General features: G+C 39.7%; 1 protein-coding gene across 1 annotated transcript in view; it reads right to left on the bottom strand.

Annotated features, from left to right (window-relative positions):
- Positions 1 to 13,286, bottom strand: part of ADAM28 (ADAM metallopeptidase domain 28) — a 72,399-nt gene extending 59,113 nt beyond the window's left edge. Inside the window, exons 1-2 of the mRNA XM_043453489.1 lie at positions 13,168 to 13,286; positions 5,304 to 5,407 (exon numbers count right to left, since the gene is read on the bottom strand). Of these exons, the coding sequence (XP_043309424.1) occupies positions 5,304 to 5,407; positions 13,168 to 13,219 (156 nt within the window). The 5' untranslated portion in view covers positions 13,220 to 13,286. The remainder of the gene's footprint in view (positions 1 to 5,303; positions 5,408 to 13,167) is intronic.
- Between the last annotated feature and the right edge of the window lie 3,146 nt (positions 13,287 to 16,432).

Raw genomic sequence — 16,432 nt, 5'->3', positions numbered from 1 at the left:
TCCCAAACGTCTACTTCTGTTGCTTTGAACAAATCAAACGACTGCCAATTGAAAAGACAAATTATCTGAGATCTTTATGCCAAGTCATCTATCCATCCATCCGGTTGCTCATTCTACAAAGACTAAGTGCAGTTTACATGCCAGACACCGTTTGATTCTGGGAATGGGCTTCTAAGCAGGAAAAATTGGTACCTACTATCAGAAAACTTATAGCCTTGTGAAAAAGACACAATAAAAGTGAGTTGCCTGTGATAAGGGGCATAAATATGGAAGCAGGGTAGGATGTCTGATATCTTAAGGGCAGGAAAGGCTTTCCTGAGGAAATAATGAAAGCTAAGATATGAATTGAACAGGTGACACAGCATGGGGAAGTGGTTTGAGAAGAAAAACTTGTACGCACACAGACCCAAAGACCTGGAAGCCTGTCACTGACGTCTTTTCTTGATAGTGCTGTGTCTTTGTTGCTGTGCACGCTTTGTCTAGTTGTGGTGAGTGGGGGCTACTCTTCATTGCGGTGCACAAGATTCTCATTGGGGTGATTTCTCTTGTTGAGGAGCATGGGCTCCATGGCACCTAGGCTTCAGTAGTTGCAGCCCAAGGGCTCTGGAGAATGGGATCAGTAGTTGTGGTGCACATGGCATGTGGAACCATCCCAACCAGGGATAGAACGAACCCCTATCTCCTGCGTTGGTAGGCAGATTCTTCTTACTGTACCACCAAGAAAGTCCTCACTAATGTGGTCTACAGGTCTTCTCAAGGCTAAGTGGAGGACAGAATATGGGAAAAATAACACAAATTTGTACTTGAGGGCAGGAGGAGGTCATCAGGAAGAAAATACAGTCTCAGGTGTTCAGAAAGAGAAGACAATGTCACTTCCAGTACACTGTGTAGAAAAGAACTATTTTAAGTTTAGATTTATGTATACAGGAGGAGACAGGTGTCTATCAAAGGATTTTAAAAAGATGTTATCATGTACTGAATTCTTACTTTGTTCTACAAAGCAGGGTTATAAGCCATGGTGGCATATAATATCTACCAATTCTCTGGGAAGTGCCAGGACACTGTTATTATTAAAGAGATCCAATATGGCAGACCAAATGCAATGGAGCACCACTTATGGCTGAGAGTTGTTTCCACTGCTGTGTTGCACTTAAGGTCAAGCTTTCCTGTCTCTTCCCTCTCCTGAGAAAGGGAATAGGACCTGAGCTCATCCAAGGACAACAGAAAGTTAGAGCCATCTAGACCTCCCTGGTGGCAAAGTGGATAAGAATCCACCTGCCAATGCAGGGGACGCGGGTTCGATCCCTGCTTCGAGAAGTTTCCATATGCTGTAGCTGCAACTATGCCCATGAGTCACAGCTACTGAGCCCATGATGTCACAGCTCCTGAAGCTCACAAGCCTTATAGCCCATGCTTTACAACAAGAGAAGCTACTGCAGTGAGAAGCCTGTGCACTGCAACAAAGACCGAGCGCAGCCAAAATAATAATAATAAATAAAATAAATAAAACTTTTTTTAAAAAAAGAAAGGGCCATCCATTCAAAATATTGTACAGGGATTTGCCATCTCCAAAGTCAGTTATTTCAGCCCAAATTTCCTTTAAGCGATCAGCTTTTGAAGGCTCATCTGGTGTTAAAAAGCCAGGACCATAAATATCCTACACTGTGGGTCTAAATGAGGGGAAGCTGTTGCTATTCAGTTCATTTTCATGAATAACAGGAGCTGCAAAAAGCCTGAAGGTTGAAAACAAATGTCATGGGGAATCATTGTCACCACTTTTTGTTCAGGTTTAAGAAAGGCCAGATAGAATGAAAATATCAGGAGAATGCTAGATTTGACCTTCCATACAAAAGAGCCTTCTCAAATATCTATTTTCTGTCATGAAAGGTTTGTGGTGGATAGTAAGCTAAAATATTGGGTTGACCAAAATGTTTGTTTGGGTTTTTCTGATATAAACACAAAAGAACCTTTTGGCCAACCCAATATTAGTTGGAGGTTATTTCAGAAAGGATAATTGTGGAATGGAAGTTTTAGCTGACATTAGCATCAAGGGTATAGATGAAAGGAAACAGCAAAGAAGAAAACCAGAGACTATGAGAAAGAGGGCTTCCCTGGTGGTTCAGTGGTAAAGAATCACCTGCCAAGGCAGAAGACACGGTAGACACGGGGTTGATCCCTGGGTCAGGAAGATCCCCTAGAGAAGGAAATGGCACCCACTCCATTTTCTTGCCTGGAAAATCCCATGGACAAAGGAGCCTGATGGGCTACCAACCATGGGGTTGCAAAGAATCAGACACGACTGAGTTGACTGAGCGCTAGACGGTGAGGACTGGGCAACATTGCAACTGCACTTCTCAAGTAGAAGTTCATGGTGAAGGACAAGGCCTGCTAGTAAGAAGTGTGTCTGAATTAGGAGTTGGGAGAGGAAGTGGGCACCTTGATTTGGAGAGATTCTACTAGAAGGAAATGACTTGGAGCCCACAGAGTAAGATTAGCTGGGCCCAGGGATATATAAATAAAATTTCCCTCTAGGAAACACCATGGGTAAGGACTACTGGGTGGATTGGGAAGGTCATGGTTCTGGATGCTTCTGGGATGGCAAGTGATCACACCAAGGAAACTCCAGAAGTCCAGGGAGTTAATTCTAGTAGCACAACTGTGATCACAACATATGGTAATCTTAGCTCTAGAAACCCTGTTGGACCGAGTTAAGGTCTGAAATTGTTTGCACTGTAGGGGAGGCATTGTGGTGCCAGGCTTCCCAGGAGGCTCAGTTTGTAAAGAATCCGCCTGCAATACGGGAGACCTGGGTTCAATCCCGGTAGGGAAGATCCCCTGGAGGAGGGCATGGCAACCCACTCCAGTACCCTTGCCTGGAGAATCCCCGTGGACAGAGGAGCCTGGTGGGCTACAGTCCGCGGGGTCACGCAGAGTGGGACACGCCTGAGTGACTAAGCACAGCACAGTGTGGTAACCAGATATCCTACTCTGGGTCACAGGCTGACAGCAGGATGGGTTTGGCCTCTAAGGAAGTGTGTGATCTGAAGGCAGAATCCTAGGAAGAATAGTGATCAACTTCAGAATGTAAGTTTCAACATCAGGGACCTTGACTAAGTATTTGCTGAATATGCATCTATGGAGGTATATAGGAAATGTATTCCACTTATTCATTCATCTATTTGTTTACTTATTTGCTCACTTATCCCACAAAAGCTTATTCAAACCTCTTTATGCCATGTATGTAACATACAATCAAGAATACAATCATGAATAAAATCTTCAAAATTCTACCTTGGCTATTAGTGCCTCCTCCAGAAAAGTTTTCAAAGGATTACTTCACTCCAGCTCAAATCTTAAGTGACTTGAACAAGTGTGATGAAGTCAGAGAGATGGGGCCATGTTCTTGGCACACCTGACAGGTAATGCTCGTGCCTTAGTGCTCTGGTCCAGCAGGGGGCACAGTTGTATAATAATAAGTACAAGAGTCCTCTATTTTACCTTAAGTGAGTGAGTGCTCAGTTGTGTCTGACTCTTTGCAAAGTCACAGACCGTAGCCCATGAGGCCCCTCTGTCTGTGAGACTTTCCTGGCAAGAATACTGTAATTGGGTTGCCATCTCCTCCTCTGGGGGATTATTTTGACACAAGGATCAAGCCCATGTCTCCTGCGTCTCCTGCACTGCACGCAGATTGCCTTGAGAAGTGATCAGTTCAGATTGAGATCTATGTAGGTCCCCTAAGTCAGGCATTAGAAATTCTCAATGTTTCAAGTAGTTGCTAATTAATTATTTGCACAAGGAAGACCAAAAGTCTCAATATAGAAATCACCAAGATCATTTCCAAGAACTTGGTTTCCACCTCAAAATACTCAGTAAGAAAGGTAGCTGGCATTTTTTTAGATACTGCCAGAGAGCTTTTGAAGAAAGTAATATTGACTCAAAAGCCAGTACATATGGGTCCTATATAAATTTAGCAGAAATGTTTTGTTGAGAGACTATTATTTTGGGAAACAGAGTCTTCTCTGACTTCAGTTGTTATACATGTGCTTGCGTCAGAAAGAATAACCTGTGAGGAACTTTGTCCAGTTGGGGAATAGGAACTTCCCATGAGTTTCATCTTACAGTAGGTAGATGTAAAAGTTATTTCCATCTCATATATTTGTATTTTCCTGGCTCTCAGCAGAAGAATTGCAGGTGTAGGTAATTAGAAAATTTCTGTGGAGTGAATCATCATGTTTCAGCTTCCGTTTTTTGACTGAGAATGTTTTTTCGTCAAGTGCTAAGAATTCTACAAACTTTAATAACCACTTCTTTTGAAAAAAGCAGGGTAAGTTTTGTGTTTAATTACAGTAATTAATACTAATTTACTACATATCTATGCATGCATTCACCCACAATATTTTATTTTTTTACTTAAATTTTAGTGTTCACAGTTTTGTTTCTATGTGGAGCCTGGCAGGGGTCCATGGGGTCGCAAGAGTTGGACACAACTTACTGACTAAACCACCACCACCGTGTATCTAAAGATGATGATAGATAGAGATAAAAAATACTGTATAAAATTCTTTAAAAGTAACAGACTGAATTATGAATTGCCATAAGTAATTAAAGTTTACTCTCTGTGTGACCTTGGATAGTTTATTTCAACTGTCAGAATTTTAGCATCAAAATAAAGCTAATAATAGAATGTTGGGTTATCATGAAGATTAATAAAGATATTGGTCAAAAACATACACAAATGTGTATATGTCTATCTAGAAAAAATGTATATACTTATATATGAAATATATTTATATATATATGAAAGTGAAAGTGAAGTTGCTCAGTCATGTCCGACTCTTTGTGACCCCATGGACTGTAGCCTACCAGGTTTCTGCGTCCATGGGATTTTCCAGGCAAGGGTACTGGGGATTGAACCCACATCTCCCATATTGCAGGCAGACGCTTTACCCTCTGAGCCACCAGGGAAGTGTGTATATCTATATCTATATCTATATCTATATTATAGAGAGAGAGAGATACATGGGCATGCTCAGTTGCTAAGTCATATCTGACTATTTGCAACCCCATGGACTAAAGCTCACCAGGCTCTTCTGTCCATGGAATTTCCCAGGCAAAAATACTAGAGTGGGGTGCCATTTCCTCTTCCGGGGATCTTCCCAACCCAGGGCTAGAACCAGAATCTTCTGCATTGGTAGGTGGATTCTTCACCTCTGAAACACCTGGGAAGCCCATATATTTGTGTGTGCTTATATATATATATATATACATATATTCAAAATTCTTTATTAAATCAAAAGTTGTACCTGTTGACCTGGATCCTTGACTTCTCTTTTACGTAGCGGATGAAGTCTTTTGGGATAAACAACTTCATAGTTTTTCATTCCTGGAAGCTCTTTTATAGAATTTACTGAAAAAAAAAAAAAAAGTTGGAGAAGATTCAGCCAAGCAGAACTAACATAGGCTACTTGGTAATGGCCTTGCTGATGGCATTGCTAATGAATGATGCCACATGCAGGGGCTTTAACTGAGTTATATGAGAGAGTTATACAAGTGCCACCCTTAGAAACAACCAACAAAATCAGAAACCCGCTCCTTTTCTCATATCTTTAACCTATATCTTCAGATATTTTTTCCACTGAAAGTTTAGCATAATTTCTCAGCTTAGTAAATATGTTTCTTTGGAATTTCCCCACTTCTCTTTGTCGCTAAGATCCCCTAGAGGAATGGAGCAAACAGTACAGACAAAAACCAGGACAGGAGAGAAGGAATCAAACTAATGCTCCAGAAAGCTAATCAGTGTCAGAATAATCAAATCGAAGCACTCTGAAATTACACGGTATTATAAAAATTAAATAATGAATGGATGCCATTTCAGATTCAAGTATATCTCTGTTGGGTTTTCCAACAGCAATATTTTTTTTACTAGTGAAAGAAACTGAATCAGTAGGAAAAGTCTCCAGTACCAGCTCCATGGATTGGGCCAGCTTTTGCAGTACAGACAAACCTTCATGTTTTTGCAAACAAATACCAAAAAAGAAAAAGAAAATTGGAGAAGGAGACAATTGGAACACTAGGACTGGTCAGGAAGGGAAATTTTTGAGCCTGCAGTTATGTTGAAAGAGAATTGGAAGGCTTCAACTTTCTATCTGCATCTTGAGATCTCATATCAATGTTGCTTCTAGAAGTTTTCATGTTTTTTGGTTTTTTTTGGAGAAATTCAGATTTCCCAAAGCTAACACAAGAATTTTCTATTTTCTTTTTTATTTGCCCATATGGTTCATCACAGAATGTAGGCACAGGGAAATAAAGGTATACAACTTGGTTTCAAACTTCTGGCCAACCCAGAGTTAGGTCCTAACTGTGACTGCAAAGGCTTTAAATGACTAGAGGGTATTCTTAGCTTATTAAAATAGGTAAATCTAGGGCCTTCCCTGGTGATCCAGTGGTTAAGAATCAGCCTGCCAATGCAGGAGACAAGGGTTTCATCCCTGGCCTGGGAACTAAGATCACATGTGCTGAGAGCCTGTGTACTAGGAAAAAGACGCAAGGCAGCCAGAAATTTAAAAATTATAATAATAAAAATAAATAAAATAGGCAAACCTAAATTCTATGATAATACAAGTTTATGTGACTGTGGTTGATCTTATAGCAAAGAAAACAGTATTTTTCATTAATCAACTTGCATGAATGTATACCTGTCCCAGTGATGCTACAGAGAAGAAAAATGTTTATTTTCTCAAAGTCTCTTCAGAAACTAAAGTAGAAACTTTCCAAAATTGCCTAATGATGTTGATTTTGTTTTATCATTTTAGGATGGTTTTCATTCATCTGACCATTCTTACAGCCATTTGCATTTAACTCTGAAGGATAGAAAAAGTGATTAAATTGTCAAAGAGCTCATTGGGTTCAAAATGGAGTGCTTAAGTAACAAAATGGCTTTTCTTTCACTGACTGAAGATTTACCTTTAAAAACATTCCCAAAACACTTAAAGCCATGACATCAACACTTACGTTAACTTTGGGTTTAGTTTGGGTTTTTTAATTGTTCAGAAAATGTGGTCAAATTAAATGATTTCTAAGGACAGTTCAAGCAGTCTGGGCATCTTCTATTTTTATCTAGTTAATTTTTGGTAAAGGAAAATAATAGCATTAGTTTTAGAAGTTCATAACTGAAGTTCAAAATCTTAAAGGAATATTAAATCAATCATTTTCTTTCCATCTGGTGAAAACTGTCATTGTTGTTGTTGTTCAGTCCCTCAGTCGCTAAGTCACATCCAACTTTTTGTGACCCCAGGACTGCAGAACACCAGGCTTGTTCAAGTTCATGTCCATTGAGTCAGTGATGCCATCCAACCATCTTGTCCTCTGTTGTCCGCTTCTCCTCCTGCCTTCAGTCTTTCCCAGCATCAGGGTCATTTCTAATGAGTCGGCTCTTCTCATCAGGTGGCCAAAGTATTGGCTACTTCAGCATCAGTCCTTCAAGTGAATATTCAGGACTTATTTCCTTTAGGATTGATCTCCTTGCAGGTTTGATTTCCTTGCAGTCCAAGGGACTCTGGAGCATCTTCTCCAGCACCACATTCAAAGGCATCAGTTCTCTGGCATTCACTCTTCTTTACGGTCCAGTTCTCACATCCATACATGACGACTAGAAAAACCATAGCTTTGACTATATGGACCTTTGTCAGCAAAGTAATGTCTCTGCTTTTTAATATGCTTGTTCCTTGGAAGAAAATCTATGACAAATCTAGACAGCTTATTAAAAATCAGAGACATTACTCTGCTCAGAAATTAAATGATGGTAGAAACACAATTCCCTATAGCCTCCCATTACTCTGTGTATAAATACACCAAAGGCACCCATGTGCTATCTGGTGATTGTGTCCAATAGACACAATTAGTCCCATTTACGTGGAGCTCATGAAGCCATACATTCCACCAATGCTGCAACCAAAGTAACTCTTCTAAAAATGCTGCATGAAAAATGGCTTTCATTCATAATACACATTATTCTGATGGGGAATATTAGTCCAAGCTGCCCTCAGGTCATAAAAAAATAACTATTCAATTAATTTTATTTTATAAAAGCAGAGGGTGATAATGCTCACATGCTCCCCACCAGAGGTGGTGAGTGGAAACAGGCAAATCCACCCAAGACAAGTTTTCTCTGATGTCCACATTGATCTCCATGCACCCAGTTCATAATCCAAATTCTAACATTTCATGAAATCAGAAATCACCAACTGACTCTTAAATGTGAAGTCTAAATATGTAAATCTGTGGAGAAATGTCTTTGCAACTCTTTGTTTGATGGCCAAACACTTCCAATGGACAACCAAATTAAATCAATGAATAAACCAAACTAGCTGAGTTTTTCTAAAGCTTCCAGCAACCTCTCGTATTTTCTTCAGTTTGAAGTGAACAGATTTCCAGCTCTTCATGCTCTTAGAACACAGGACAGCTCTAAGGAAAACAGATAGAATTTCCCTTAACAGCCCTTCTTTTTCTGAAACCCAGAAAGCCCCCGAAAGAATGAGACTTGAGATATAACTGATTATACAGCAGGAAAAGAGAGCCAATGGACCCAAATGCTATTTGGCTCATTCATACTTAAGTGTGATGGAGATACTGCAGTCTCCTCCCAGCTGGAGAACATCAGGCTAATTACTCTGAAGCCTGTGGAATGATCACAACTAACTGCTATCCAGGGAGTCCACAAATCTGAGACAAAACACAATATGTTTCCACCAATTCATTTCAACACTTGATTTTTTCTCCCCCACAGAACTCACAAACTAGATTAGTTCTAACTAGCAGAACTGGATCAAAAAAGAAAATTGTTATTTGGGTTTGGATTGGATCATTATTTTCAGTGTTTAATAGTTCTAGAAAAGTTAAATCTTTCATTTTTGGACTGTTAAGCACTTTTTATTTGGAAATAAATTCAAATGTACATGAGAGTTGCAAGAATAGGAATAGTACAAACAACATCTTTATATCCTTTGCCCAGATTTACCTGATTCACAGATTCACCCTTTTCGAAACATCCTGATGAGGGAGAAATAAAGTATTCTTGTAAGCCACATTGTTGTAAAACAACAATGTTTTAAGGTTGTTCTTACTGAAATTTTGCATATTCTCAGTCTCTCACATATATAAATATGTTATATACATGTGTGTATATATACATATACACACAACTTTTTTTCTAAACATTTGAGGATGAGTAGTTACATTAGATACACCATAATTCTTTACTCCTACAAACTTCAATATTTCCTAAGTATAAGAATATTCTCTTATACCACCATAGCCCAGCAATCAAATTTAAGAAATTTAACACTGACCCAAGACTTTACCATCTATATTTCAATTTTTTCAATTGACCCAGTCATATCCTTTTTGGTATTTTATTCATTCCATTGTAGGGTCCAGTGTAGGATCAGGTATTTTATTTAATTTTCGTGTCTCTCTACCTTTTTTAATCTAGAATCTTCCCTCCCTTCCTTCTTCCTTCCTGTTTCTGTCTCTCTTTTACTTCCTCTCTCTGTCTTTACTTGTGTGCATGCTAAGTCACTTCAGTCATGTCTGAGTGTTTTCCACACTATAGACTGTAGCCTGCCAGGCTCCTCTATCCATGGGATTCTCCAGCAAGAATACTGAAGCGGACTGCCACACCCTCCTCCCGGGGATCTTCCCAACACGGGGGTCAAAGCCCCGTCTTGTCCCCTACACTTGCAGGTTGGTTCTTTACCACTAGCACCGCCTGGGAAGCTCTTCTCTGTCTCTAGAAAAAGTTAAATCTTGTTTACAAGATTAATAAAACTGACATTAATCTGGAAGGCTACTTTATTTTTTAATATGCATGGAGCATTTTGGAGTTTAGCCCTTTTGTATGTAATAGTGATATTTTCATTTTATTTTCAAAGATACTGTTTAAAGAAGTATCTTTCCAAACTAAACACATGATGTTGAGCCCCAAATCAGGGTTTATGCAATGACATTGACTTAAGTTCTGGAATTCTCTGTACCCCATCAAACTATCTGATGATTTTAAACTTTATGTAATAAAAAAAAAGTACAGACACTAAGGGAAAAAACACATCTTAATTAAGTCTATCATTTTGGTTATTAAGATTAAAATACAGATATTCTTCTTAGTCTTCTAGTTACCTGATGAAAGCAATAAGAAATTGCTAATTTGAAGTAAAGTGATTTCAAAAGGTACTATATTCCCTGGGTATTCTGCTGAAATAAAGACCTTTTTCCTTGGTCTCAGTTCTTCACCCCCAAGCACCTGCCACATTCTTTAAATTTTTTCCCCCTTTCCACAAGGAAATCTCATAAGTTATTTTTCTTGAGGGATTGTAAAGCTCATTACAAACAGTTGGCCTGGTTTATCTCATCTTTTAAATTTCACATATTTAAGAACTGGGCAAAAGTATGCTGGGAGTGGCTCTTGTTTATTCTCTGGGTGATGAGGGCAGACAAAAAAAAAAGGGAGATGGGAAAGTGAAAATTGTTCTACTTCTTACATTTGTCTGGAAAAGAAATTAATATGGGAATGATATCAGGGTATTTCAGTGACCATAGAAACACTCTTGAAAATACACATTGGAAGGTAAGAAGAGAGGGAGCTTTCTGTCCCAGATGGAAGATGGGGGGCAGGTGAGCTTTCTGTAAGGACTCTCCTCCCCATCCTCACAAAAGCCACTTCAGAACCTTGGTCCCCCACCACCAAGCATTCAGAGATATCGTACTTTTAGACACAACTTCTAAAAATATTGTCTCTCTTGGGGCAATAGTTGTGAATGCAAAGACAGGGGAACAGAACTGGTTGGTATGCCCAATTTCATCAAAAAGGCTATAATGTGGGTGGCACCCAGTGTCAGCTATGCTATTCTGTCAATGGATCCAGCTTGAACTTTATGCTGTTGGATAAGGCTAGTACACAAACAATTCTTATGTTTCAACCAAGCAAAGGGCCTCAGAGAGTTTTTAGTGATTGTATTTTCAGAAAATGTGGGAAAAGAAGGTGTCTAGTAAGTTTGATTTTTAAAAAATAGGAATTCTAAGTCAATAATTTAAATATCTAGCACAATTATTTTTTTAAATTAATTTTTATTGGAGCATAGTTACTTTATAATGTGTTAGCTTCTGCTTCACAGCAAGGTGAATCAGCTATATGTATAAATATATGCCCTCTTTTTAAAATTTCTTTCCTTCTTTTTTTTTTCCTTGCCTAACACTGTTGTATACTGAAAGATGTAATATAAAACCTTCCCAGGTCTATAGAAGAAATCAGAAACCAGGGTAAAAGGAAAATCATTTTTAGTGACAAATACTGAGTGGGTGCAAGGGGTAAGAGAGTCTTTCCCTTCCTAACCTCATCCTTCTTGTTGATAAGTTAGTCTCATTTCTAGGTCCCAACAAACATTCTAAAACCCAAGAAAATGTTTACCAGGGAAGGAGTCTTAGGCACTGAAGCTAATGTGCTGACTTCAATAAGGTCTAGAAGCAGAAATAATCAAAGGAAATGTGTTATCCAATCTAACATACAAGGGCTTCCCAGGTGGTTCTAGTGGTAAAGAATCTGCCTGCCAATGCCAGAGATGTAAGAGACTTGGGCTCAACCCCTGGGTCAGGAAGATCCCCTGGAAGAGGTCACAGCAACTCATTCCAGTATTCTTGCCTGGAGAATCTCATGGACTGAAGCAACTTAGCACGCATGCACATATATTTATAAATATATTTATTTGGCTGTGCTAGGTCCTATTTGTAGCACTCAGGATCTCTAGTTGCAGCATCCCAACTTCTTACTTTTAGCATGTGGGATCCAGTTCCCTGACCAGGGTCCCCTACGTTGAGAGTGTAGAGTCTTAGCCACTGTACCACCAGGGAAGTCCCTACTTTTGAATTCTTAAACTAAAGATTGTTGCTTGCCATCTGGTACTACAAGAACGAAGTCACTAGCCACTGTAGTAACTGATCTTCAATACACAGCTTGAAACAAGAGTTCAGGGCAAACTTGAGAAATGAGACACTTGGCTCTGGGAGAACCTAGCAGAACAGACCATCAGATAGTTAGATACTTTTAGGAGAAGATATTATAAGCCTAATTTCTTGCATTTTCCCATATCTAGAAAAGCACTAAAATCATTAATGGAGACATCCAGCAGCAACTTTCTTGTGATCAACCTTCTGCCCAAATGTATGGTTGATTGCATGCATCCCCTTTAACAAGATCACTTATATGCTGATCTCCCTGCCCCACCTCTTGAGAGCAATTCCTCAGTTATCTGAGAGGCTGTCTCCCACACTATAGTCCTCATTTTGTCCCAATTAAGCTTGATTCACAAATTTCATATTGCGCCTTTTTTTCAATCAACAAATGTTTGATCTAACCAGAAAAATGGAAGTGAATGATCAACTTAAGCTTAATGGCAGCATTGTTTTGATCAAATAATATTATAGTGCTTTATAAATATGAAATGTTTATTTCTAATGCATTATATTTATTTCTAATTCAATGTCTTTATTATCACCAGTAATGAGAGGACTAAATATAAAAAGGGGTAAGAAGGCAAGAGGAGAAGGGGCGAAAGAGAATGAGATGGTTGGATGCCCTCACTGACTCAATGGACATGAGTTGGAGCAAACCCTGGGAGATGGTGAAGGACAGGAAAGCCTGACCTGCTGCAGTCCATGTGGTCACAAAGAGTCGGGGACATGACTGAACAACTGAACAACAAATACAAAAATGTGATCAAAATGAATAGAGTCAAACCGGCCCCAACAATAATACAGATACCTTCTGAAGCCTCCTGCACTGTAATAACCAGTCAAATCTGCCTCATCGTTAACTACTCTAAAAATGACAAGGTTGATTTTGAGGCCTTCCATTCTTTGACTCAAAGATCATATTCATTGGTTAAATAATGGTGAATGAAGTCTCCCCTCTGACTTCCCTATTCTTAGATCAGATGTGTAAATAGTGGTCAAGAAGTCTCTTTGTTTCTCCTTTATACTATTTATATCGGTCAGAGCCCCCCAAAACAACAGATGAAGCCTGCCAAACTGTTAGTAAAGCTGGTGAAAAAAACTATTGGGAGAAGATGAAAAGCAGGCAGGTATTTAACAGAATCTGTAAAGGAGTTAAATGCCTACCTGGAAGTGGAGCAAGGAGTAAGGTAGCTGTCAGAAGAAGCCGTTGCCACATGCTGGGTGCTCCCAGGAGCCTGGGATCCACTCTTCTCACTCAAGCAGACTGCCCTCCTGGTCTGCCCCTTCCTCCTCTTAAGTGAGACAGACCGAAACCCCAGGGTTCATTCTTGTCTCCGTTTCAGGAAGTGTTTATTAAAGGTGTTGCACAACCTTGGAGCTGTGGTTCTGTGACAACGGCGCAGCAGGGGGAAGTTCTGGCTGATGCCTGGCTCCAAGATCCCTTTATCCTCTGCTATTGTTTCTCTGTCCTTCCCCATGTCCCCCACTCAAAAGCCGTCCATGTCCAATAAAATTCTATATTCCCAGAAGCCACCAGGAGAACGGCTTCAATGTAGATTGATAAATATGTGTATTTATTACCTGTATAAGAAATATACTCATAAGTACACTCTACTATATATAAAATAGATAACCAGCAAGGACCTATTGTACCGGACAGAGAACTCTCCTCAATATTTTGTAATAACCTGTAAGGGACAAGAATATGAAAAAGAAGTAGGTCATGATATAGCAGTTTCCTTCCCATTTAGGGTACCATGGAGCACCTACAGTGTGAATTTATGTAAAATTCTCTTTTCCATTATCTAATATCCTTAGCCTCTTCTTCCACAATAGTGATCTCGGGGAACTTAAACTATCATGAAATAAGAATGTGTGACTCTATAAGCTCAAGGCTTTTGAGCTCCCCAAGGGTATTCATATCATCCATAACAACCAGGAAAGAGGGATTAGGGGAAGGCTTTAAGACTCAAAGAATGTAATTTCCAGAAAAATATCAGGAGTTATCACAGGTGGTAGTGAGTCCAAGTTGGCATGTCCAGCTCTCACACTGTATAGCTAATTAAACAGCTAACACTTATTAGAGCCGCTTACTAAATTCCAGGTCCTTTATGTTAATTATCATATTGATTTTTATAATATCCCTGTTTAATAAATATCTTACCTCTATTTTGTATAAGAAAAAAAATGGGGTTTAAAAGTTTAAAAATTCAAGAGATTGAGACTCAGTTTTCCTTACTTTATAGAATAAAAAGATTAATTAAGCAGCTTGCCCAAAGTCACCTATCTAGTAAGGGGCAGAAGTGGGATTTGAACTTGTGTTGTCTGATCACTTACTTACATGCTTTCTGACTTATACTGATTTAAACACCCAGTTATATTTCTGTTGAGAAATAAATATACAATTCCTATTTTTTAAAAATCCTGAAGTATTATTACAAAACCATTTCTGGTCCACTAAAAATATACATCATTTTATGGATTCTGAAGCACATGCTTATACTAGTGATTGCAATGAAAAAAGACATGTCCAAATGATCATACACTTATTGGCTAGCAACCATAAGGGGATTTTCTTTTTTAACTTACTTACTTGGCTGTGCTGCATCTCAACTGCAGTACATTGTGAGATGTGAGATGTCATGTGTCCTGTGAGATCTTTCAGAGCCCTTGGACTCAGTAGTTGCAATCCCCAGGCTTGGTTGCTCTGTGGCATGTGGGATCCTAGTTCCCCGACCAGTGATCGAACCCACATGCCCTGCATTGTAAGGTGGGTTCTTGACCATCAGGTCACCAGGGAAGCCCACCATAAGGGAATTTTTGAATCTAGTTATTGAATATGTCAGCCATCAGGATCAGGAGTCTCTGTTCTCAACACCTTCAGTGTACAGGTGCTGTGCAGATGAGTCCTCATGTGGTTCAAAAGATGCTTGCCCTGTGGAATTTCTGGGACAGGGGTGAGTCTTCTGAATCCTCAGGATAAGCACTGGCAAGCATGCTTATTCCACATGTCACCTTTACCTTCAGGGCTGCCCTGGTGGCTCAGACAGTAAAGAATCTGCCTGCAGTGAAGGAGACGTGGGTTCAATCCCTAGATCAGGACGATCCTCTGAAGAAGGGAATGGCTACACACGCAAGTATTCTTGCCTGGAAAATTCCATGGACAGAGGAGCCTCGCGGTCTAGAGTTCATGGGGTCACAAGAGTCAGACATGACTGAGTGACTAACACTTTCACTTTCTTTCACTTTACCTTATTCACTTTAATCAATTATAAAGAAGCTGTTTTAGTCTGTATATGCCTTAGCTTTACCTTCTTTCTCAGATGGCTCAGAAGTCTCACTGGTCTATTTTAAAGTCCAGCCTACAGGAATTGATTCAGGAGGTAACATAACGATGAGAACCCAGGCATGGAAAAATATGAGGGGAGAATATTTTGGCAGAAGGAAGAGACAATGCAAAAGGATTCAAGCTGAAGCACAGCTGACACATCCAAGGAAAAAAAGTGAGCTGACGTAGCTGGAGGAACCGAAAGAGGGGAAAAGAGGAAATTGGGTATGTGGGCCAAGGGCCAAATAATGTTGGGCTTTTAAGTATCTTATTTCAAGTGCAAAGGGAAGATCTTGGTGGTGTTTGAGCAGAGGGCAATATATGTTACTGCACGTTTCTAAAAGATTATTCATACAGCAAAGAGAGTAATGGAATCAGAAAGACATCAGGAAATGGAAGAAGAAATAATTACGAAGTGACTAAGACATGTTAGTGAAAGTAAAGTAGTTCAGTCATGTCCAACTCTTTGCGACCCCATGGACGGTAGCCTGCCAGGCTCCTCCATCCATGGGATTTTCCAGGCAAGAATACTGGAATGGGTTGCCATTTCTTTCTCCAGGGGATCTTCCCAACCCAGGGATCGAACCCATGTCTCCTGCACTGCAGGCAGACGCTTTACTGTCTGAGCCACCAGGGAAACTCAGACGCAGAATATCCAATTGTTAATTCAAAAAATAGATTCAGATTTCAGACTAGAGATCTATTTCAGAAAATAATAGATTACATATACTGAACTTTCATATGTGAATCAACACTTTTTATCTTCACATTGTTCCTACGGACTAGGTAATAGTTTCATTATCATTTTAAAGAATAGTGTGTGCCCCTCAGGAGCACAGTTCACTGGGAGATGACTGCCAGAAAAAGAAAATCCTTTAGGCATGCTGGCTGGGAACAGATCGATAGTGAGAGGATCTAGCACCAAGCAGGAAACAGTGAGGATCAATGCACCAGGGAGCATCTGTCTTGAGCTCTGGCTTTTCATTGGCGCTTTGGATGAGTATTTTGGAGCAGAGTATCTGTATCATAGTAGGATACCCTTTCTTCTTATTCTCCACCCTGCTGCTGCTGCTGCTGCTGAGTCACTTCAGTCGTGTCCGA

Source organism: Cervus canadensis, chromosome 30 (genome assembly GCF_019320065.1).
Source record: "Cervus canadensis isolate Bull #8, Minnesota chromosome 30, ASM1932006v1, whole genome shotgun sequence".
In the NCBI taxonomy this organism is placed as follows: Eukaryota; Metazoa; Chordata; class Mammalia; order Artiodactyla; family Cervidae; genus Cervus; species Cervus canadensis.
This window is presented reverse-complemented; position numbering and strand designations above follow the sequence as displayed.